Here is a 24,419-nt window from a genome sequence, read left to right as displayed (position 1 = left end):
GGGACCACAGTATATGCATTCAGATGTTGCTCAGACAGACATTGTGTGGCACATGACTGTATATACAACGAGGCTTCAAAAAGTTCGTTGGATAAAGAAAGATAACTCCATTATCTTTCTATTTCACTTTTCCATGGACTTTTTGAAGCTCCCTTGAGTTTTATCTCTGGACTCCTCAAAAGGCAGGGCACATGTCTTTTTCATAGAGCCAGCATTGCCTTTGATGAGTGCCCGGTTGGGATGTAGTTGATGAAATACACACACAAATGTACCCATCACAAAAACCTAATCCACTGCCATGGAGTTCATGCTAACTCTTGGTAGCATGATAGGACAGAGTAGAATTGCCCCATAGGGTTTCCCTGGCTTTAAACTTCACAGCACTAGATGGCCACATCTTGCTCCCAGAGGGAGCATGGTTGGTTCTAATCACCAGCCTCTCGGTTAGCAACCCATTGCTTAGCCACGGTGCTGTTCCTGGAAATATGTCCGTACGTGTAGTATTTTCCATAGCAGTGAGAGGATAGGATTGTGAGGATGGCTTGGGACCTGGCGATGTTCCTTCTTTTGTATTTAAGATACTTACGGGTCAGTGCTGACTCAAAAACATCTAATAACAACAATAGATATACACGTGTGTGTGTCCACATAGATAGGTGCCCCGAGGGTCTACTGGGCTTTGGCATTGGGGGCTGCCAGGTCAGCTGTTCAAAACCATGCGAGAAAGAGGAGGTTTTCTACCCCCGTCTTGGAGACCCACAGAGGCAGTTCTACCCTGTCCTGTAGGAGTACTATGGATCAGAATACACTCAATGGTAGTTTGGTTTGAGTACATAGAGATACACATGTATTTGCAAATGCATGTATGTATATGAGTTGATATGTGCACTTATGCATATGTGTGTCTTATTACACAGGATAAATCTGTTTTACTCTAAATGCGTATAGTGAAACCTGTGAGAACTGGACTGCAGGGGGGTCGCCTTTGGTGTTTGAGTCTTGACAGCTTTTTGACCTTGAATAGGGGGCACTTTTTCATCACTTGTTTCAATGGAAAATATTTGAGTTTTCCTTCTCTTACACAACTTATGGCTTTGTCAGGTTTTACCATGCATACTGGTGTACATATGTCTCTCTGTATGTATATATATACATATAGATATATATGCAAGTGCATGGACACACAAACACATATGCAGGAAGAGCTTCCAGAGGTGTATGGGAAAACTCTGTCATATTTTCATTTCATTTTTCCCTGAAACTGGTGAAGCTGCTTTGAGAGATGGTTTCAAAAGTGTATGGGAAAATGGAATGACAAGATAAAAAAACAAATGATTATATTTTATTTCTCAACATCGACTCCATCAAGATCAAGACACTTTGTCAGGGATGATAGCAGCCATTGAGTCCATCCCTAAAACACTGAGGGCCCTGGGAATTTGGCTGTCAATTCAGTCTCTCTTGCACTATTAGCTGAAGAAATGGGGTACCTTTAAAGATATTTTTTAAGACCAAGAAACAAAAAATCCATCAGAAGGAGCCAAAATTAGCTTTGGCTAACTTTCTGAAAACATAATAGGATGATGTTATTGTTCTTTATTCTTTCAGAGAGTCAGCAATCAAAATAAATGCCATGAGCATCTCCAAACACCTGTTGCCGTGACCTGTGCTCTTGATCTTGATCTTTGCTACTTTAGCTTTAACAGGGCTGCTCTTTGTAGCCATCGCTTTGCTTTAGCATTGTCGTTCGAAGCATGCTGACAAAGCCATGTCTCATCTCCTTTTGCAGTTCTTCCAAGAAATGCTTCAGGATCTAGATAGATCCCATTGTTGAAAATTTCCATTGAAAGCTCTGCTCTTGTCTGCAGCTCACCTGGGCGCAGTAGTTTGGGCATCCATTGAGCCCATAGCTTGCACAGCTTTACTTTTTAAGTCGCAATTATGTGAGCTGAACCAATTGAGATGTTGCGAGTGTTTGGTTGTTGTTGGTTTTTTGTTTGTTTGTTTTGTTTCTGTTGTTAATCATAGGTCTGCTTCAATTAGATTCCTTTTTTCCCCATCACAAATTGATGTAGATGGTCTCCTGGTTTTAGCTTCAACATCACCTAGTCTTATCTCAAAATGAGTTTTCTAATTGCAAACTGTGGATTTCATTGGGACCTGGTTCCCATAAACTTTTCATCAGCATCAACAATTTCGCCAGTCATCCATTGAAGCATCATTATAAATTTGATGTTGGTTCTTACTCCACGTAGCAGAATTTATATTGCTCTGATAGGGGCTCATTTCAAATGGATACCTTAGCCTATTTAGTGCCTCAAACTTGATCTGCTCTGACATCTTATAACAAAGTAGTATGAGTTTATTTGGGTGGGGCTTGGGGGGATATGGCAAGCTCATGCATTGATTTTTTTCATAAGCATGAATTTCCCATGCACTTTTGCAAGACCCCTTGTGTATGGATCTCAGGATTGCACGCAGGCTCAGCTTTGGAGTTGAATCCAGGTGTTCGAGCTTAATGAATAAATTAATTCCAATGCTGTATGGCAAGTGCAGAAATTGCAGTGAAAGGGAAGCCCTGACTCAATCCCGCGAGGACCCCAAATCCAGTCAATAGCCACAGCGTGGGATTGTAAGATTACAAGGTTAATGCGGTGCCCAGTGTGAGCTTGCGGAGGTAGCGGGCCATGTAGTCTAGGATTTTGACAGCCAGTCACCAACCACATTATGCCGGAATTTGTTGTCCACCAAGGTGGCTTCTGCAGGGTTCTGTGATTTTTGTCAGATACCAAAGATATCAAGGAACATCTCATAAAGGAGGGGACGTTGACGTGTGGCCCTGAAGGATGGTGACAGATACGGAATTTGGGAAAAGAGCAAGATGTGCTACAGGAACTTGAGACTTAGAATAGCATTAGTTGAGGACCCTAGGAGGGGGAGGGGGAGAGAAGCCGAGCATTTATATTGGGGATGGTGTGCAGTAGTTGTGTAATAAACACTGCCCGAAAGGGCCAGACAGCTCGCAGTACGGAGCTGTACAGAAGAAGTGCCTATAACGGAGTGGGCACACAAGAGTCAGCTACTGCTGTTGCTCTTGTTGTTGCTGGTTGATGCCAAGTTGACTCTGAGCCATGGCATCCCTAAGTGCGCTGGGCTATAGGGTTTTTAAGGTTGTGCCCTTTGGGAAGCAGACCATCAGACCTTTCTTATTTTTTGAGGATGCGTTCAGAGGGTTTGAGCCTGGCAACCTTTCACCTGGCAGTCCAGAGCTTAACCCCTTGCTCCACCAAGGACTCCCACTCAGAACAGACCAACCCCCACACCCACTGATGTCGAGTTGACTCTGACTCATGGGGACTCTATAGGACAGAATACAACTGTCCCCTAGGATTCCCATGGGGGTAAATTTTTACTGATGAACACTACCACATTTTTCTCCTATGGAGTGTCCAGTGGGTTTGAACAGCCAACCTTTGAGTTAGCAACCAAGTGCTTTAACCACTGCACCACCCTGACCACTGCCATGCCCGCCCAACACAAACATCCCCACCCCCATACACACACAGTAGTATCACACACACAATATCATCTGCTCTTTGGGTGCCAGAGGATGTGGGGAACCCGAGCCCTGCCTCTGAGCCCCTCTTCCCAGCCACCCTATCTTGCAAGGGGCATATGTCCAAGGACATGAAGCAAGGTACTGATGGAAGATAAGAAACCAAACCTTCTGGGAGGTGCTTGTCCTGGGAGCACTGTCAGCTGATCCTCCTCCCACAGGCACTGGTCTCAGATTAAACATAAGGGCAGACAGGATGTAGCATTTGCCGCTTTCCAACCACAGACGAGAGTCATTGTCATACAATCACTGAGAATATCATGTTGATTGGCAAGAGCTGAGCCTTGTAGAAGGGACAAAATTCCCCACAGCTAATCTACAATGGAATTGTTCAATGTCAGGCAAAGCTTTAATAATATTGTTCCGGGCCACATTGGATGTAAATATCCCACCCTTCATTCTGTAAGCAATCAAAGGGAAGCTTTATAGACAGGAAAGCAGGCACAGTATCCTATCGGTGCCACAGAATCCACCGGCAGAGAGGAAGAATCAAAGGAGGCATTTGCCTTGAAAGGTTTAGCTCTGTGGCTTATCTCCCATCTCCTCCTCCTGCCCAGTACATTGTGCATCAGATGCAACACAAAAGACGACACTTTAAATGCTGCCTTTGACATTGTTAAAAAGTACAGGATTGGCAAATCCAACTGGAGGGAACATATTAAAAAGCAGAAGAAAGAAAACCCCCAATCCTACTAAACCTAGACAATTGAGGCTCCACCTAGCCTCCTGTGGCCAAGGGAACGCACCAATGATCTGGGCCCTCGGCCTCGGCCAGAAGTAGAAGCAGTCTCGCAGATCAACTGAGAGCCTGCAAAGGAGTCACTGCCTAGGTCTGTGTTCTCTAGCTGGGTGATCTTGAGAAAGTTACTTAAATCCTCTATGCCTCAGTATTTCAGCTGCAAAATGGGGGATGCTAGGTACCCCACAAATGTCACAAGCGGTTTGTACTCAACTGCTGACCTGGAGGTGCAAGAAGCATTGGACTGCGAACTTCAAGGTCAGAGGTCCAAACCCAGGAGCTACTGCAAAGGAGAGTTGAGGCTGTCTGCTCCTGTAAACCCTATCAAGGCTCCGAAACCCTGTATTGATTTCCTACCATTCAGAATCAACTCAGTGGCCGTGGGTTTGTTTGGTTTTTGCTTGTCTGTTTTTGAGGGGTGGTGGTGGAATTTTTCAACCCAAAGTTTATCAGTGTAAGCACACCCAATGTGCCACAGAAGAAAGGGTTGGCAAACAGCTTCCATAAAGATGAAAGTCAAGAAAACCTTCCGGGCCCCCTGAGTGGGGTCATAGTGCATGGGAATCAAGCTGATGATAGTGGTTGTGGCCCACCCCCTTTTTTTGCATGTCTTTCATAAGAATGTTTTGAAGATTAAGCAAAATAAACGTTTAGCCCAGGACCTAAAACCTACAAGACACTCAACAATGAGTATTACCAAACCAAACACACACACACACTCTGACCAATGAGTCGAATCTAAACCCATGGGACCTCATATGTGTCATGGGATTTCAGGGGCTGATTTTGGGAAAACAGATCCCTGGGCTTTTCTCCCAAGGGTAGACTTGAACCTCCAGCATTTTGGTTAGCGGCCAAGCATGTTAAGTGTTTACACTACCCAGCAGTCCCGTAACCCAAACACACAAAAGCACACTTCCAGGGAGTCAGTTCTCACTCAGTGGCTGGTGCTTTCGAACTGCTGACCTTGCAGCTAGCACCCCCAACGCCTAACCCACTGTGCTGCCAGGATTCCTACAGAGGCCCCACATGGTAGAGAGAGGGAATAAAAAGTCCTCTTTGAATCCGATGAAGGAATTGCTACCCAGGGAGGTAAAGCTTCTGGTTCAAGATCCTGCAGAGGGAAGCGACCAGGGGGGATTTGAACCAAGGCCTCTGGAAGCTGGAAGCTTGCCCTTGTTCTGTCCACAACACCACTTTGAGGCACAAAGAGAGGGAGGCATCTTGGAAATGAGTCGCTGTAATCCCACCCAGGTGCTCCAGGTGGCCTGGTAGGGCCGGGTGGTCCACTGAGAAGCAGCTCCCTACATTAAGAACAGGGAGCATTTGAGAGTGACTTTTGTTGATCGTGTCGTTCCAGTCATTAATTCAAAGGGAAGAAAGCCCAAAGCAGGTTCATTAAAAATTTGACATTAGTAATTTAATTAAATTGGGTCTTGGCGTCGCTTTGCGGAAAGTGAAAGGTTAGTTCTACACCAGTTCTCCGCCCCTTCCCCCTGGTGGACTCCCTCCCCTCCCCTTCACTTGCTTTCTTCCCCAAATGTTTACCTGGCCCACCCCCTCCTCCCACCCCAACCCTCACAAACACAGGCAAAATCACTGCCACCCAACTTCAGGGGACAGTGGGAGGCGCCTGCTGGGCAGGTGCAAAGGGATCAGGGGGGTAATTCTTCTGGGGGGGCTCACTTGTCAGGAGTAAAGAAGGGGCAGGGAAGCGCTCCTTGGTTCTTAAGATAGACTCTTGGTCCCCACTGTATTTCCAGTACCCAGAAGAGTAGGCCCAGGAAGGAATTAATACGCGAATAAATCATTCCTCAGACAACCTAGGAGTGAACAGGCCAACGTCTGCCTGCAAGTGCCAGGCCCGGCCTTCGACTCCAAGCACCCCAGGGCGACCTGTGACCCAGAGCAGGCCGCTGCCAGCCGCACCCTTCACTGGATGTATTTATTCCCATGCCTTCCCCAGATAAGGAACCAAGGGCGCAGAGCAGTCACATGGCTCCAGGTCAACCAGAACAAGGCAGTGACCAAGGACCATGCCTGATTTCAGACACAGACCAGGCTGGTTCCAAAGCCAGCCCTTGCCCTTAGTGCTGAGTTGTCCCCTTGAAGGGAAGGAGTGGGCAGGAAGGGCAGGGAAACCTCGGTCAGGGTCCTAGAATCATGCCAGCTGCGGGAGGTGGTCCTGGAAAGCAGACATGGGACAGAAATGGCTGCTGCAAGGGCCTGGGGCACCCTCTAGAGCCCAGACCTGCCTGTCTGCGTCTCCCCATCTTCAATCTAGGATCCCTGGGCTCTTAGCCTTTCTCTGGCCTCAGTGCCTTTGCACATGCTGCTCCTTCTGTGGACACTCTTTTTGCCTTTGCTAATACATACTCATCCCTTAGTGTTCAGCATGAATGTTACCTCCTCCAGGAAGCCACGCCTAACTTCTCAGACGGGGTTAGAAGCCCTGGCAATTACCAATCATGGTGACTCCATGAGACAGAGTGGAACTACCCCATCGAGTTTTCTAGGCTGTACTCTCTATGTATCCCAGTGGTTGGCCATTGGGCCAATAACCACAAGGTCAGTGGTTTGAACCCATGAACTGCTTCCCAGGACAGAGATGAGGCTACCTGCCAAGCAAGTAGATTCCAACTCATAGTGACCCTTGTGGGTTTCTGAAGTTATAAATCTTTATGAGAGTAGAAAGCCTTATCTATCTCTCTGTGAGTGGCAAGTGGTTTTGAACTGCTGACCTTGTGGTTAGCAAGCCAACACACAACCTAATATGCCACAAGAGCTCCCCATAAAGATTCGCAGTCTCAGAAACCCCATGGGGAAGTTCTTCTCTATCCTGTAGGGTCTCCATGCGTCAAAACCAAGGCAACAGGAGTGGGAAATCTTTATGGAAGAGGATCGCCAGGTTGCTTTCCTACATTAGGTGGGTGGGGTTGAACCACCAACCTTTCCATTAGCATATCCCAGCATAACACCTAGCCTTCCAGTGAATGGAGCCCTTCCCCCGAGAGTGTCACACTTTCTATACGCCAGGTTGTTATCAGTGCTTTCTACTTCATTCAAAACAAAGCAATCCCACTGTCCTTGAGTCCATTCCAACTCATCCTGATGATACTAGGACAGGTTAGAACTGCCCTTGGGGGCGTTTAAGAGTATAAATCTCTATAAGAGCCGAAAGCTTCATCTTTCTCCCATAGATCAGGTAGTAGATTCGAACCAATGGCTCTGTGGTTAGCAGTTCAATTTGTAACTCGCCACACTGCCAGGGCGCCCTTCCATACCTTCACTCCGGTAATTCTTATGGCGGCCCTGTGAGGAGGGTGCCGCTTTGGCCCTCCTTACAATGTGGAAAGAGCCGCGGAGAGGTGGAGTGGAGAGACTTGCCAGAGGCCCCACAGGTAGTAAGCACTCAGGCAGGGATGCTGCTCAGAGGCTGCACTCCCCCCACTCCCCACCCCACTGGATGAGTGAGTGGGCAGGCGCTAGGACAGAAATCTGAGTGTGGCAGGGACCCTTCTTCTTCACCAACTGAGGATGTCCAGGAAGTGGGGAGGCCTGGTCTGCAGAGGACAGGCACTTGCCATTCTGGGGGGAGAGGCAGAGGGCAGGGGGAGCTGGGTGCAGTAGAACAGGCGGCTCACAGGCACTAAGGAGCTGTCCCCTCCCACCCTGTAATTGGCAGGTCAGGATGCTCTCTCGTCCTACCAAAGACCATTTCCTCTAGATAAGGAGTGTGCGCTGGCTCATCGCGGCTCTGATTGTCTTGGCTAGGATTGTACCCTGTACATGATGTTCCTCCACTCCTAATGTCCCCCTTTAAAGAGGTCAGGCTGATCAGATCTCGGCCTCTGGTCTTCCCAGATGCCGCCCATTCCAGGCTCAAACAGCCCCTACTGCTGCCCGGAGCCTGCTGGGCCCACGGACCCTCTGTCTGCCCTGCACACCCCACTTGAAAGACAAGATCTGAGATGTAATAAGCCCCCTCTCTATGCCATGCCCAGCCTGTGGACCTGCCCTGAGGCTTGCTGACCAGGGCCACTGGGTTCAAGAGATTATAGCGGCTCCCTTGAATCTCCTAACAAGTGGACAGGGCAGGAAAAATTCACATTTTGGGCTCCATTAGAGAGAACTGGTAATCCGGGTGCCCGTTTGCAATGTCGCCTGTGCCTCCGCCTCCGCCTGTCACCTCTTGAAAGCGAACACCTCCACCTTGAAGAACTGGCAGGCCTGAGAGGTGACCAGGTGGCAGTGGCCAGCTCAGATTTACAGACGTGAGACCCAACGGCCAGGCTTGCTCAGGAGGGGCTGCCAGGAAACAGGGTGTCAGCTTGATCCCGGCTCACAGGCTCCCCTCTCTCTGCTCCCACTTCCTCCACAGTTCTGCCCAGCCACACGTGTGGGAACCCAGGGAGGCTCCCCAACGGCATCCAGCAGGGCTCCACCTTCAACCTGGGCGACAAGGTCCGCTACAGCTGCAACCCCGGCTTCTTCCTGGAGGGCCATGCCGTGCTCACATGCCACGCCGGCTTCGAGAACAGTGCCACGTGGGACTTTCCCCTGCCCTCCTGCAGAGGTAGGTGGCTGGAGAGGGGGTTGTGGGAGTGGGCAGAAGCAGGGAGGGCATGCTAAAATGTGGTTCCCAAGTGCCGGGTGCAGCCCTCTCTGGGGATGTGACAGCTTACACCCTACAAGGTCCCTGGGCATCAGCACCGACTTGATGGCGATGAGTGTGGCTTTTGGTTTGAGAGAAGTTCAGAAGGCACCCTAGTACTGCCATGGCTAAGCCCTCCATTGTGTCACCTCCAGGTCAGCAAGTGGAAACCTTCCCAGCTGCTCTGTGGGAGGGAGAGGAGGCAGGTTGCTTCTTGAAAGATTATATAGGTGTGGAAACGTTACAGGGCATTTTACTCTGTCCCAGAGTGACGGTATGAGCTGCAGTCCCACCTCAGGGTGTCGGCTGGGTTGACCCTGCTCCTGGCCTCTCTCCTGGCTCCTGGGGGTATCCCTCTCCTGGCTCCTGGGGGTGCCCCCGATCCTGTTCCTGGCCTTTCTCCTGACTCCTGGGGGTGGCCACCAGGGCTGGTGTCCCTTGGCTGTGACAACTGCACACCAGACACTGCCTTGACCTTCCCAATGGCTGTCCTCCCTCAGGCTGCCTCCCTGGATCTCCTGGCCCCTTTTATAAAGATGCCTTTCAGCGTGGATGTGGAGCCGCCCCGCCCCAGTGTGACCTCATGGGAACTGGTAACCTTTTCCCAATGAGGACCCATTCACGGGACTGTACCACATCTTTTTGCAGGATGGAGCCCTGCCCACGGTGGGAGTCTTAGGATCTCAGGTCTTTTAGGGGCTTCTTGGTGTCAACAGACTTTCTGCCCTCATGGGTGCACTCCCTCAGATGCACACCCCCTTCTCCACCTGCATCAAGAAACTTGCCGCATCGCCTCCTGCCACCTCACCTCCTGCCCGTCACAGATCACCGCTCCTCTTATGCTCGGATCTCGCCCCAACTGATTTCTTCTTCCCCGAAAACCCCATGTCTCCACACCCAACAGTCTCTTTCTGGAGCCTCCAAAGAGACACAAGGCCTCGATACCCAATACCTGCACCCCAAGATACACCGTCTTCCTTCCACGCTACGTCTCCTCTGCTTCACACTGGGATAACTAACTCATCCAGTTTGTCTGGGACCTTCTCAGTCTTCCTTTTGAGGCTCCCACATCCCGGGAAACACCTCAGCCTCGTGGGCTACACTGGGACAGCTGGTTGTCTCACTTCCAGCCTATTGCCTGATGGTGGTGTTATCAGGCTAACAGTGAGGTCAATGGTTCAAGCCCACCAGCTGCTCCGAGGGAGAAAGATGAGGTTGTGTGCCTCAGTCAAGCGTCATTGCCTCTGAAACCCTAGACAGTGTCACTATGAGTTGGAAAAGAGTTGGTGACACTGTGCTTGTCTGTTAACAATAAAATCCAGTTGCTTTGAGGGCACACTGACATCACCAAGGCATGCGTGTCAGAGGGGTCTCTGCTCCATCGGGGTTTCACTGGCTGCTCTTTCAAAAGTAGATCACCAGGCCTTTCTTCCAGGTCACCTCTGATGGACTCAACCCGCCCAGGGATCCATCATTCATAATATCCAAGCTTATGGCTAAAATATAGTATCTAATGGCCCCTCGCTGATGATAAAAACGAATACACCATCTTCTTTTAAAAGCATAGAAAACATAGCAAAATTAAAGAAGAAATGCCCATGTTAATGACTGTTTTCATGCATTTTCCTTTCTGTCTTTTTCCAAATCATGCTGCACCAATGCATGTATTATAAATATGTACATAATTGAGATTCTCATGCATGTAGAGTAGACAGCTCTCTAACCACCTTTTCAAAGAGAGAATATCACAGTGTAGAATGTTCCCACGACACTGCCCAAGCCCATCCCCCACCCCCACTGCTGTCGTGAGGATTCCCGTCAGCATTCCTTCAGGACAGAGGAGGATGGCTCCTTGAGAGTTCTGAGGCTGGGAATCCGTGCAGGAGCAGACAGCCTCATCTTTCTCCCACCGAGGGGCCAGCGGGCTTGAACTGCCAAGTCTAGTGTCTCAAAAGCGCATCCCTGTCCTGCCTCCTCTCTCTGATGCGCAAGCACTCCCCTCAGACGGACCTTCGCCCCAGTAGATTGCATCCTGTTGCCAAATGAGATGGGAGTTGTTCTGGCCCTTACATCCCTTGACCTCTCAACAGCCTTTCTCACAACTGACCCTTCCGTTCTTCCTGAAACGCTTAGCTCTAAGTTCCATGGGGCCCAGTACACCAGACATAGGTCCTGAAAGATCAGTTTGAGGAGTTGAAAAATGGCTAGAACAAGAAGCGAGCAACTGATTTTAGGTTTTACCTTCCTCTTTGAAGGAACATTGCTGCAATTACTATCGAAATGCAAGCTGCTGGGGTAAGCAGCTCCTTCCTCCCGCATCTGCCCACATGTGCACATCTCTCTTTTCACTGTCTGCACTGGGGATGGGAGAGATGGGCACTCCTTCTCTTACTCTTCCACCTACTCCCCTGGCAGACATCATTAATTGATCATAGCATCCCTCCTTCTCTGATTTCCTCTTTAACAGCAAGCCACAGCCAACCAACAAGTGTCTCCACATTTCTTTATCATGCCCCACCCAGCAATTCCCGCCTTAGTCATGTGGTGACACCCAAGAGAACTGATGTCTCCCTTCCTACCTTCCTAAGACCCTTCATTTCTAACTCAGGATGTCCTCTCTTCAGGTGACTGGCATTAGGAATGACCAAGCCAACCAGATTTATTATCACTTTACTTTTCCTGTCACTATTACTATTCCTATTCCTACAGCTGCAGCCTTCAGCACATGGGATCTAGACACCTGTCACCTGGACTCAAATGCACCCCTTTGGGCTGAGTGACTTTGGACCAGTTACTCAACTTCTCTGCACCTCACATTCTCATCTGTAAATGGAAATAGGAGCAGAACAACTCGTACATCGTGGAAATGAGGCCCAAATTGATGCATGCTAATCGATTAGCTCTCCATAAGCTGTCCCGTGGGTAAATCCTCCAAAGTGGACAGCCCATCCCTTCTTTGGAGGACGCCATGCTTGGTGAAGCAGAGGAGCAGTGATACCTAACAGCAAAACACTTAGCAGAAAGCCTTATGCGTAGAATGAATCCATGAGTGTTCTACCCATAACCTTTGTAACGCCCACTAAATGACTGGGTGGGACCATGCAGCTAGGCCAACGAGGAGGAACGACTTGATGATCTACTTCCGGAAATCCAGCCAAGGACACCCTGTCGATCCACTGATCTGAGCCCGTTGTACATGAGGCACCATGAGTTGAGGTCCAACTCAACAGGCATGAACAAGACCACCACCAATCCCCTGGATATTGTGAGAATGGAACAGATTTAAACCCAGACCTCTGTTTTCCCCAGCGACTGGAGTGAATCCAATTGTGCCCTGCCCCCCACTTCCCCAAATATCTGTCAACCCGTCTGGGCCAGGATTCTCAGGCACTTGGCAGTTAGGCAGTGGTGTGAATGGGCGGTGATGCCATGAGTTCCCATGATTTGACCTGAGGACCAATCAGTTGTCAGGGGGCCAACAGTAAGGTGCAGCACCCTGACAATGGTGGAAGCCCTGGTCTGATGTAAGGGGAGTCCCCTGTGTGGGGCCTGCTTCGTCTTATATATTATAAGAGATACACAGGGAGCCGAGCAAGCAGAGAGTGCAGGACCTCAGTGCTGACCAGAAAGAAGAGTCCTGGGAGCAAGAGTATCCGCAAGACCCAAGGGCTTGCTGCTGCCCACCTCCCAGACCCAGCGGCAGAGTGATGCCAAGGCATGTGGAGCTCTCCAAGGAACATGGGGCCCAAAGAGGTGGGCAGGAGACAAGGACCTCCCCCAGAACCAATGACATGAGAAAGCCTCCCCTAGCGAATTACGAGTCCTAGCTCCCGGCGGTGAAAGAATCCATCTGCTGGTTGAAGCCATTTGGTTGGCGGTGTTTCTGTCATCGCAGTGCTGATGTGGAGGACAGTCAGTCACCATCCTCCAGAGCGGCCCAGGCACATCAGTGGCTCTCCCATACCCCTCTTGCCCTGTCCTCCCATGCCTTAGGTCACCAGGTCCTGGAAAACCTTCCTATGCCCTGGTTCCCCGCTCTGCACTCCTGTCCTTTCTATGGTCCCTGTTTGGCTTTCTGCAGTGTCATCCATGGACGACCTCCCTCCAGTCACCCCGCCCCCTCCTCCTAGCCCCCTTCATCTACTCTTAGCTGTTGGAGCCCAGTTTGTGAAACACTCAAACTAGTTGCTTTAGAGTCAGGTACCTTCTGACTCTGGCTGACTCCGCGTGTGTCAGACAGAGCCGTGTGCTCTGGGGTTTTCATGGCTGACGGTTTGGGGAAGTGGGTTACCAGGTCCTTTTTCTGTGGCATGACTGGGTGTATTTCCGTTTGCAGCCAAGTCACACGATGGCCCGTGGCCTGGAAGCCCACCAGTGGGTCTTTCTCCTGATTCCTGAGGGTGGGAAACAAAAGCGCTTCGGGAAAGAGCCCCAGGCCAACCTTCCTGAAAGCCTGCCTCTCTGAGTCTTTTCTGAATCGCCTCCTAATTAGCCATGCCAGAGAATGCTCCTTCCCAGAACACAGCAGGGCTGCAGCTCTGGCTGTCCAAGCTTGCTTGCAGAAAGGCTTCTGGCCCAGGGACCCCCGCCACCAGAGGGGGCTGCAAGGTGGTCCAGATCAAAGGCTGGAAGAGAACCGAAATGTTTCCCAGCCCTGAGCCCGGTGTCCCTCAATCCCCGTGCCCTGGGATTCAGAGCCGCTTCCCTGTTCTAATCTGCCATGAGTTTCAGGGTTTCCTAGAAGCTTCCTCAAGACTGTCAGTGACTGGGAGCGTGATTTTCCTAACTGCCCTCGCTTTGCAGGCCTGGCTGACCAGGAATAGAGGGTGCCGACCAGGCACCTGCTCCATGCCAGGACTGGTGGGCACGCCAGAGGGAATGGTTCGTCCTCAGGAAAGATGAAAAGCCTTTTGGCCTCCCCTCCTCTGTGTAATGGTCTCTGGGGTGGCATCTGGGAGTGGATAGTCCTCATCCACTGGGCAGTGGTCCGTAGATATTTGCTGAACGAGCCGGCAGCTGGAAGGTTCTAATTAAGGACTGGGATCCTGCAAGCTTACACACCCTGCAGGGAAATTCCTGGCCCGGGTTTTCCCCAGCTGGGCAGCACCACAGAGTGGCACAGAGCTCTCCAACCTAGGCTAGAGCTGCGTGCTTCTTTCTGCATTGTCCAGGAAAGGCCAGCACTGGAAGGTGGAGTCAGGCTGCGCTGATGAGGAGGCAGGGATTAGCTGAGGTCTGGGGGTCAAGTCAGCTGACCTGGAAGCCTGGCCTCTCAAGAAGCCTGGCCTCTCAAGCTGTGGTCCGGCTGGCGGAAAGGAGGGGCAGGCCCCACACCTTCTCTTGGATGTGTCACTCAGGGCTCCGGTTCAAAGGCAGAGGTGTCCCAAGGGGGCTGAGCTGTGTGAAAACCTCTTGGATGAAAATAACAAGACCATGTGGACCGCAATCACTGGCCTCTGACTTGAGAGGCGCATTGGCCCTGGATGAAAGGAGCCCTCATGGGGAAGGACGGAGTGTGAAACCCGGCCTGAGAAAGGACACCCAGCCTCTGAGGTTCGGGCCAAACACTGCAGGCGCCCACCGAGCCAGTGGGAATGGGCATGTGGTCTGCAGAAGCTTGGCCCACAAGAGCCAGTTTGCAGGTCACCTGATCTGGCAACTACAGTCTGTGAAACCAAAGCAGTGGTAGTGGACAGAGAAAAAGAACCTGAAGTCCAATCCGATGTGCCGGCTCATCGCTGTGTGACTGCCAACGTGTTGCAGAACCTCTCTGGATTTCTAACTGAAGATAAACCTAGCAGCCTTGCAGCGTTGGCTGCCGACCCAGCAATTTTCTCCTGTGTGCCCACTGTGCGCCTGCCAGCCAGTCCGATCCAGTGATTATTTATGGCGCCCCATTATGGAGCGGAGCTTGTTCTAGGAACAGAGCCTCCCGGGGCTCATCAGGTCAGATCCAACCCCCTGACCCCGGAAGCTGATTGTCTAACCGTGGGAAGCAGAATCGACACAGCCCAAGCAGATGGCATTTCTAGCTGGCATAGGTACAGTATGGTGGAGCCTCAGGAGTAGTCTGGGGAGCCCGTGGGCTACACGTTGGGCAGCTAGCTGTCATCCAGAGGACCCTAGGGAGCTACATGAGACTTTCCACTTGCGCAAAACTGACAGTACAGAAACCCACAGAGGCAGTTCTACTCTGCCCTATAGGATCACCGCGAGTTGAGTCGACTTGCTGGCAGTGAGTTTTTGTTTGTTTGTCTGTCTGTCTGATTGACTGGGTTTTGTTTTGGTTTGGTTTTTGGTTTTTCTGAGTAACTTGGCGTTGCTGAAAGGGAGGAGGACTAAGCACTTGGTGGCGCAGCTCAAGGACGGCAGCCTGCAGGATGGCTTCCAATGTAGTGTAAAGAAAACAAACTCCTGACAGCTGGACCGATAGATCACACCCTGGTGAATAGAGAAGAGATGGATGTTGTCAAGGATTTCTTTCATCTTGCTTAAATCCATAATCAATGCTCCTGGAAGCAGCCATCAAGAGATCAAATGCTACATTGTGTTAGGTCCATCTTTTGCACAAGAGCACTTTAAAATCTTGAAAATCAAAGTTGTAACTTTGAGGACGAAGGTGCCCCTGTCCCGAGCCATGGGATTTTCAGTCTCCTCTTAGGCATGTGACAGTTGGGCATTGAATAAGGAAGGCCGAAGAAGAATCTATGTAAATGAGGTATGGTGCTAACAAAGAACCCTGACAGTGGCACGGACGCCCCAAAATACAGACAATTCTGTCCTGGAAGAAGTACAGCCAGAGTGCTCTGTAGAGGCCAGGATGGTGAGACTTGGTCTCACATACTTTGGGTACATGGTCAGGAGAAACCAGCCCTAGAAAAAACATCCTGCCTGGTAAAGTAGAGGGGCAGTGGAAAGGAGAACGGCCCCTGACAAGACGGGTCCACACAGTCGCTGCAACAATGGGCTCAGACATAAGAGCGGTCATGAGGCTGGCACAGGCGCAGGTAGTACTGCATTCTGTTGGACAGCGGGTTGCTATCAGTGGACTTGAGGACATCTAGGGACAAGGGCAGTGACTAGGAAGGCTGCCCCTGACTGGGGCGTCAGGAGACGCATTTGAATGTAGCTCTGAGTGACAAGAGGAATCTGGTAGAGGAGGACCCAGGAAGGGCATTCCTGGCAAGGTCTTGAAGCAGGAACAAGGGTTAGGAAGCAGGCCCAGGTGAGTGAGGGGCAGGAGCAGAGGGCAGGGGAGAGGGAGATGTGACCTCTAAGTTCAGGAGGGAGCCATAGGTGAGTTATGAGCAGAAGCGGTGTCATCAGACCTAGGGGTCTAGAAAGATGACTCCAGATGCTAGAAGGACAAGAAGACTGTCGCTGGACAGGGGACCCGGCAGACAGTCCATTCGGGAGGCCATTCCAGGCATCGAGGCTGGAGAGGAGGCTTCATGGCAGAGCTGGGAAGGACAGGGGTCGGGAAGAGCTGTGGTTTGAGGGCCTTGCCAATAGAGAAGGGGGTGGTGCTGATGGAATGAGCTAGGCTCCCTCTGGAGTGCTGGGTGGGTCGGGCTGTCACTGACCGAGATGGGGAAGCTCAAGTGGGGGGAGGGTAAGCGGTGCCCTAAAGAAGGCTGATGGTGCCTTGTGTTACGTGTGGGTTCCTAACTGCAAGCCCAGTGATGCAATCTCCCTCGATGCTCCCCTAAAAGAAGATGTGACCATCTGCTCTCCAGAAGATTTACAGCTTCGGGAACCCTAGGGGGCATCTCTCCTCTGTCCTCCAGGGGTGCCCAGTCAGTTGACAGATCACAGTGGGTAGGCTAAGGAAGGGCAATCTCAAAGCCAGCCCTGGGAAACCCTGCGAAGCACAGTTCTGCTGGACTCCGCTGGATGGCTTCTTAAAGCAATTTGAACTACGTGCCCGAGTCATCAGAGATTCAGTGGTAGACTTCTAGCCTGCCATGTAGGAGACCCAGGTTCCATTCCCTGCCAGTGAACCTGTCGGGGGAGGCTTATATGCTGTCATGAAACTGAATGGGTTTCAGCTAAGAAAAACTAGGAAGATCTGAAAACTAGTCAGTGAAAATCCCCGATAACACGGCTGTCTCGCCGCTCACTGGCCGCAGGGATGGTGCAGGGCCAGGCAGCATGGAGTTCAATTGCGAATGGGGTTGTTGGGAGCCGGGGACCGGCTCAAGAGCAGCGAAGCACAGCAGCAGCCTGCTGCTAGACCCTGTCCTGTCTCAAAACCTCCACATTGGCCCTAGGATTCTCTCTTTCCATAAGTGAAGCCCTGAGAGGCTGCGGTACTTACTTACGGTGCTGTGAGGACACAGCTAGAAGGGGTCGGAGCCAGGATTCAGTTCTAGACCCCGCTGCCTCCCAGCCATGACCTTACATAGCAGCATGGACCCCAGGCGGGGGCTGTGGTCCCCGGATCCTGACAGGGAGACTGGTGAGCCCCTGTGACTTATGGAGGGCCTGCAACCTGGAGGCCAAGGATCTGTGAGCTGGGCCCTTGGAAGTACAGCCCTGCTCCCCACATACCCCACCCCACCTCCGTCCCCCCATACACACTCAGGAAGGGGTTCTTCAAACAGGGGCTGCCAGACTCTGGGGCTCCCCTCAGCCTTTCTCTTTCACTTGTGTGCTTGAGCTCTTTAGGAGGGAGGCCAGCCTGGGAAGCGCCTGAGGTCATTTTGTGCAGAGATGCTTGTTTAGGGCAGTTGGGGGGGAGGGCTTCCAGGAACCACTTTTAGTCCCTGCCAAAGAGAGCTAAACCCAAGACCGAGCTCCTCGGGGTAGCTGGGTCCACCCTTTGGAAGCAGCACCAAGTCTCTGCTGCAGGCCCTTCAGACTGAGGATACTGGGAACAAGGGGCGGGGGGGAGGGGCTCTTCACGTCCAGGAGTCCCTTCTCAGGGGCCTGGTGCTTCCTGGAGCTGTGTCTGCCCCCGGTTAGGAGCTGCATGACAGCCACTGAGGTGAGGGAGGCAGGAAAATGGGGTTAGCTGTGGTCCTGGGTCAGACATTAAAACACGTGCAAGTTTTAGAGACTTGTCCAGCCTCTGTTTCCTCATCTGTATAAGAAGATCGCTTTCTTCCTCCAGCTGCTGGCCAGCTAAGCTTTCGGTACAAGGCCTGATGCCTAGTCCAAGTGCAACACCGAGTAACTATCGAATTGACTACCACCTGTCTGCATGCATCTCCTTGGAGCGTTACCTTGGATAGCAGAACCTATGGAAGGAATCTCAGGACAGGGGCAGTGGCAAGGTTCTCGGGCCAGTTTGTGTTTTGGGAAGTAAGCATCTTGAAAAAGCCGAAGGCTCAAATACAGAAATAAAGCCATTGTCGCCGAGTCCATTCCAGCCCAAATGGGTTCCAGCTCTAGTCAGAGTAGAACTGTTTTCAGGGGCAGATATTTTGGAAGGAGGTTATCGGGTCTTTGTTTCAAGGTCCTCCTGGGTGAAATCAAGCCTTCAAGCTCCTTAAAAAGTTACCAGTCAAGCATCTTAACCAATTGCCCCCCCCCCTAGCGCCATGCCCCCTGACCCCCACCCCACACGCATGCCTTCCAAAGCCAAGGATGAAGGGGCAGAGAGCAATCCCCTCAGGAAAGGCATGGCAAGCTTGAGCAGGTTAAATTGAGGTCCCAGTGCAGAGATGAATCCCATGGTTCTGGAAAAGGTGGGCATCGCATAATTTGGGAACTCACGTCCTAACTCTTGTCTTGCCCTTGATATGTAAGATGCCGGCCTCTCTTCTAAGGTCAATTGGGAATTTCATTTCTCGGGAGATGGGATGGTGTTGGGGACCCAATGCTGAGCACCCTAAAGGTACCAAGCACCCACAATTGTGCACTGGGTTTGGTCTGTGAGGAGGCAGGGTCTGGCATAGGCTGTTAACAGGGGCCTGAGAGGCAGTTCTTTAAAATTATAGTTAATTGAAGGAATTTCAGTAGTGCTTAAAGTCGATCATAAATAAAGTCATAAAGTTGGTAAGCCAACTATCAGCATAACACACCTGCACCTTGGAATGTACATGCCTTCAAATGCACATTGCCGGAGAAGGTGTGAGTGTAAATCCATATTTTAGGACTGCAGTGTCAGCTGAAGGTTATATCTTATGACTTCAAAGTTGTAACCGTGAAATATGATGCCTTATTTAAAGTGTGAAAAAAATCTCCAAACAGTTTTTACTGCATCTTCGATCAAAACAGGATAGTGGAAGAGCAGGGTGGCCAGAGGAGGCAAGGAAGAGGCTACGGTGGCCTGAGGGCCATCCTCAGAGGAGACCACATCCCACCTCCCTGCAGCTCTGGCCAGAAGGCACTTCAGCCCTCCCGAAGGACCCACCTACCCTGAACTCACTGATTCAAGCTGGAGAGCCTGCTCAGCGCCCCAGCCAGCAGGGAGATGTGAGGTGATAGAAGAGGAGACCAGAATCCCGGTGTCGAAGAGACACAACTGGAACACTGACCCTGACATTGACTATGTGACCTTGGAAAAGCTACTGTACTGCTCTGCACTCAGCCTCCTGGTTTGATTACTTGTTCAGCAGATGTTGAATGAGTGCCTGAGGTGAACTCGGGAATGTGCCAGAGAGGCTGGGGACAGAGTAGATGGGGCCCTCGTGGAGTTTCCTGTCTAAACATTGAGTCAGTAATGACATCTTTGATGAATGAAGATGGTGCTAAGTATCAAACAGGGAGAGTAAAATGCACGATGGATAGCAAGGCACATTCTGTTTCTGGGAAAGCCCCTGAAGCAACAAAGCAGCGGTTCTCAACCTGTGGGTTGCAATGCCCTTGGAGGTCAAGCGACCCTTTCATAAGGGTCACCTGATTCATCACAGAAGCAAACTGACAGTGATGAAGTAGCAACGAAAATAATTTTTTATGGTTGCGGGGGCGGGGGAGGGGTGTCACCACAACCTGAGGAACTGTATGAAAGGGTCGCTGCACCAGGCAGGTTGAGAACCACTGCAACAAAGCCTAGACTGGGGCCTGAAGGCTAAGGAGGTAGAGAAGAAGGTTCTAGAAAGAGGAAGCAGCATTTTCCAAGGTCTTCAAGCAGAAGACACTTGATGCGTGGAAGGGCCCCAAGTGGCCAGAGTAGTTCCGGGGAGTGGGGAGGGAGAGAGCGATGTGGGTGAGGCCCGGTGAGGTCCCTGGCAAGCATGAGAGCTTCGTTTCTTCTGAGTGGAAGTGGTCACACAGGGGAGTGGCCTAACCTAGTGTGTGCTTCTGATATCACTGTGTGAAGAAGGGCCCCGGGGAGGACTGGCAGGTTGTGGTGATTGGCCGGGGGATGAGGGTGAGGGAGGAAGACCCCAGGGCAAGGCTGGTCAGGTGGAATGGGATGAAAGTTTAGGGTATGCATCCAGCCGGGTTCCTGAGACAGGAATTTGGCAGAAGGCCAACTCCCTTCACATTTCTCCAAGACCTGCTTTTCCCCTAGCGTTCCACAGTGGACCGTTGTCCACTTACCTGGTCAAGGCAGATTAAACCAGCCAGTGTAGACCAAGGGCCTGGTAGAGCCTTCTCTACAGAGTGGCTGGTGCCTGCTCTCCATCTTATCCGCTCAGAGTCTGCTTCCCTTATGTGGTCAACAGAGCCTCAGTGCTTCCAAAGCCACGCCCTCCCATGCCGGGCAGCTGCTCTCGGGCTCCCCGGTCCACCGGAGGCCCCTGTTCCCAGCGCTCATCCTCAGCCTTCTCCCTGGCTCCTCTGTTTCTATCCGTGGACTTTCTCCCCTCCTGGAAACCAGCTCCCTTCTGCATCCTGCTGACTCCTGATCTCCTCCTGCAGCCTTCTGTCTGGAGCAACTGGCCCGTGGCCTGCTGCCTTCTCAGGGGCCCGCGGTCTTTCGTTGTGGTTGTCATGGTTGTTAGGTGTCATCCAGGGGCTTCCGGCGCATTGTGATTCCAGGTATAGATGAAGGACACACCGCCCGGTGGTTCTTATGTTCGAGGCCCTGGATGCAGCCTCTAGGCCACTCCATCGTGGCTGGAGCCCGGCTCCTTCTCACGGCCCCGTTTGTTTTCCCAAGCACAGTGTCTTTCCCCGCGAACCCGTCTCTCTTGCTCTTTGCTTCTTCCAGCTTCTGTCTTCGCGGCAGCATTCCTGGGCTCCCTGGTGACCTTCACTTGGCATTTATCTTCGTCCATTTGTGCTTACTCCTGTGTCTAATCTCCTCGTTTTGGAACTCGGAGTGATTAGGCTTTGGACAGTCCCTGCACTGATAATGGGCTCATTAACATAACAGAGAGCCCCATTGCCCAAAGAGATTATTACACCCACAGGGGGAGGGGTTAGGACGCTGACACATATTTGGAGGGACAGAGTACAATCCTGAGCATTGGGGACCCCCCTCAGCATGGGGGGCATTGTTCTTCCTTTAGAGTCCTTTGTCTGGTTCCAGCTGGTCCTGCCCCTTCTCTGTTGGTCCTGCTCTCCCAGCTCTCCTTCCCTGCCCATGCTCCATGAGACGACGCCGCCGTCCTCTGGTCTCCCCTCACCCCGCTCTGCACCCCTCCATGCTCTTCCTTCCAACGCTGCTGCCTGGCTTCAGGGTCAGCCATCACTGCCAGCGTGTGGATGCCACCTACAGCCACCCTGAAGAGCAGGGGAGACCTGCCCCGGGGGGTCTGAGCTTGGCAGCAGCCTTCATCGTTCTCCTGTGCAGTGGCCACTGGTCAGCAGTCCCACATTTACCCTGGCCATCACCAGGGTGCCTGGCTTCCTTGTAGGCTATTGTAGCCATCTTTCGCCGACCTCCCCGTCTCGCGTCTCCACCTGCCCTCTGGTCCTTGTCCGGAGGCATGGTTCTAGAGTACATCTGGGTGTTCACTCTACGCTCTAAACAACCTTCTCAAAGAGAACATTGCCCCTGACGTGCCCCAGCACATGCCTTCTCTCTCTCTCTCTCTCTCTCTCTCTCTCTCTCTCTCTCTCTCTCTCTCTCTCTCTCTCTCTCTCACCATTAGAACTAAAGCCCAGGCCTCTTAGCAAGACCGTTAGGCCTTTCATGGCTAATCACCACTTTCTCTTTGCATTTTGACTTCCTTAACTCGTGCCATCAGAGCCCTGACGGCCTCGTGCAGCAGTGCTCAACCTGTGGGTTCAACCTTTGGGGCTAGAACGACCCTTTCACAGGGGTCACCCGATTCATCACGGTAGCAAAATGACAGTGATGAAGTAACAACTAAAATAAGTTCATGGTTGGGGGGTCACCACAGCATGAGGAACTGCATGAAAGGGGCGCGACCTGAGGAAGGCTGAGAACTGCTGGCTTAGTGGCTTACGCAGTGGACGGCTAACTGCAGGGTCAGCTGTTTGAAGCCAACACCTCTTTACACAGGAGCCAGAAGGCTGGCTGCTCCTGTAAATATTCACAGTCTCGGAAACCCACAGGGCAGTTCTCCTCAGCCCTGTGTGGTCGCTGTGAGTCGGATTTGCCTGGATGGCATCGTTTGGAGTGCTTTAACTTCTCTCGTGCTTTCTGGGGCCAGCCGGCCCCTCCTCATGCCCATCACGTCATCCAGATCTCTACCCTGACCGCTCTTTCCCCTGCCTGAGCCCTGCTCGGTGTTTCTGCTCCTTGTCAAGGGTTAGGCTAAGTGCTTCTTCTTTCACCACGCTTCCCCTAGGTCCAGTGCAGTTGAAACCGAGCCACTGAGGCCATGGGGTACACCCCGGGCCACTGGCAGGACTCGGGGGGACCAGAAATCCCAGGGCTTGCTGGAAACTGAGAGTGACAGATCTCCGGCTTGCTGACTGGCTCCTGTACCTCATCTCCCTGGCAACGTTGACGCTGCCATTATTTATACCAGAATGCAGACCATTATTTATGCCATTATTTATAGCAGAATGCAGACCAGCCTCACATCACATGCCACACTTCATCACCTCCTGCTAGGCCGACACCCAGGGTGGAACTACCGTGCAACTTGATACGAACAATGAACAGCCAAGCACAGCAAATCCCCACACATTCCCTCCCCCACCCTGCTCCCCACCCGGGTGGCAGGGGTGGGGGTGGAGAGGAGAGGGGGAAAGGGGTTAGAATTTCAGCTTCTTTCTGGCGTTCAAGGCTTCCACGGGCCACTCCTGACTCCCGACCATGAACTATGGCATTGTAGGTCTTCCCCTTGACACTAAAGACAATCCTGAGCGACTTTCAAGCCCCCAAACAGATACCCCCCTCCCCAAAGACAGCCATGTTGCTCTTGCTTTTCTCTGCCAGGGAAACCGCCCAGGACACGGTCCACCAGGAAGTCTGTCCTCCTTGCAGGCTGCTGTCGGCCCAGCTTTCAATGCCCAGCAAGACTTGGACTCCACCTCCCCTGGCCCATCTCTCTCCAGGGCTATGGCAGTCCTGTCTACAAGGCCCCCAAAGCTACCCTTACCCACCCCCCCACTCTGTGATGAAAACAGGGAGCTCTGATGGTGGCGGTGGTAGTGGTGGTTGGTGCTGCGTGCCTGTTGTATCGCGTAGAGAGAGACCTTACACACAGCAGTCCTGACAACTGTTATGTTTGAGTCCATTGTTGCAGCCCTGTGTCTGTCCATCTCGTTGACGCTCTGCCTCCCTTTCACTGATGCTCTACTATGCCAAGTAAGATGTCCTTCCACATGGGGTCCTGTCAGCTCACCCCTTAGTTCACCGCATACCCCTCCTTGACTCAGCCCCCACCATTGGCTCCTTACCCCTCTTTTCTCCAAACAACAAATATTCAGTTGGTTCACACTCAGGGCGACCTCATGTGGCATAGAGTAGAATGGCGCCGTTGAGTTCTCTAAGCTGCAATCTTTACGGAAGGTGATCACCTGACTTTTCTCTCCAACAGTCACTGCTGGGTTTGAACCATCAACTCTTAGATCGGTAATGGAGTGCACGCCACCTGTGCCATCCAGGGAGCTTGCTTCACACCCCCACCCACCCCAGGGAGAGTGCCAGGCCCATCAACATTTCTCCATTTCTCACTCACCACAGGCCCTTGTACCTCTCCTCTGCGTTAGCCACTCCACCGCCCCAGAATGCACTTCTTCCATCACCCCAGAATGCACTTCTTCCACCGCCCCAGAATGCACTTCTTCCATCACCCCAGAATGCACTTCTTCCACCGCCCCAGAATGCACTTCTTCCACCGCCCCAGAATGCACTTCTTCCACCGCCCCAGAATGCACTTCTTCCATCGCCCCAGAATGCACTTTTTCCAGGTATGTGTGTAGTTCCCTCCTCACCTCCCCAGGTCCTTGCTCAGCTCTCCACAGTGAGGCCTTCCCTACCACCCTTTCTGACATTTCAACACCCACCGCACAGGGGCCGCACTGCCCTTCCACACCACCCACCACGACGCGGGCCGGCTTGTGAGTTGTGGAGTGGTCCTTGCCGGTTCATGGTG

At 51.9% G+C, this 24,419-nt stretch overlaps 1 protein-coding gene across 4 annotated transcripts in view; it reads left to right on the top strand.

Annotated features, from left to right (window-relative positions):
* CSMD2 (CUB and Sushi multiple domains 2) overlaps window positions 1–24,419 on the top strand; it is a 781,206-nt gene that overhangs the window by 248,821 nt on the left and 507,966 nt on the right. For all 4 annotated transcript variants that reach the window (XR_012785340.1, XM_075553739.1, XM_075553737.1 and 1 more), the window contains exon 4: window positions 8,737–8,931. Coding sequence is in view for 3 of the 4 variants with exons in the window: in XM_075553739.1 (XP_075409854.1) it covers window positions 8,737–8,931 (195 nt within the window). In the remaining variant the exon portion in view is untranslated. The remainder of the gene's footprint in view (window positions 1–8,736; window positions 8,932–24,419) is intronic.

Source organism: Tenrec ecaudatus, chromosome 1 (assembly GCF_050624435.1).
Source record: "Tenrec ecaudatus isolate mTenEca1 chromosome 1, mTenEca1.hap1, whole genome shotgun sequence".
NCBI classification, from domain to species: Eukaryota; Metazoa; Chordata; class Mammalia; order Afrosoricida; family Tenrecidae; genus Tenrec; species Tenrec ecaudatus.
This window is presented reverse-complemented; position numbering and strand designations above follow the sequence as displayed.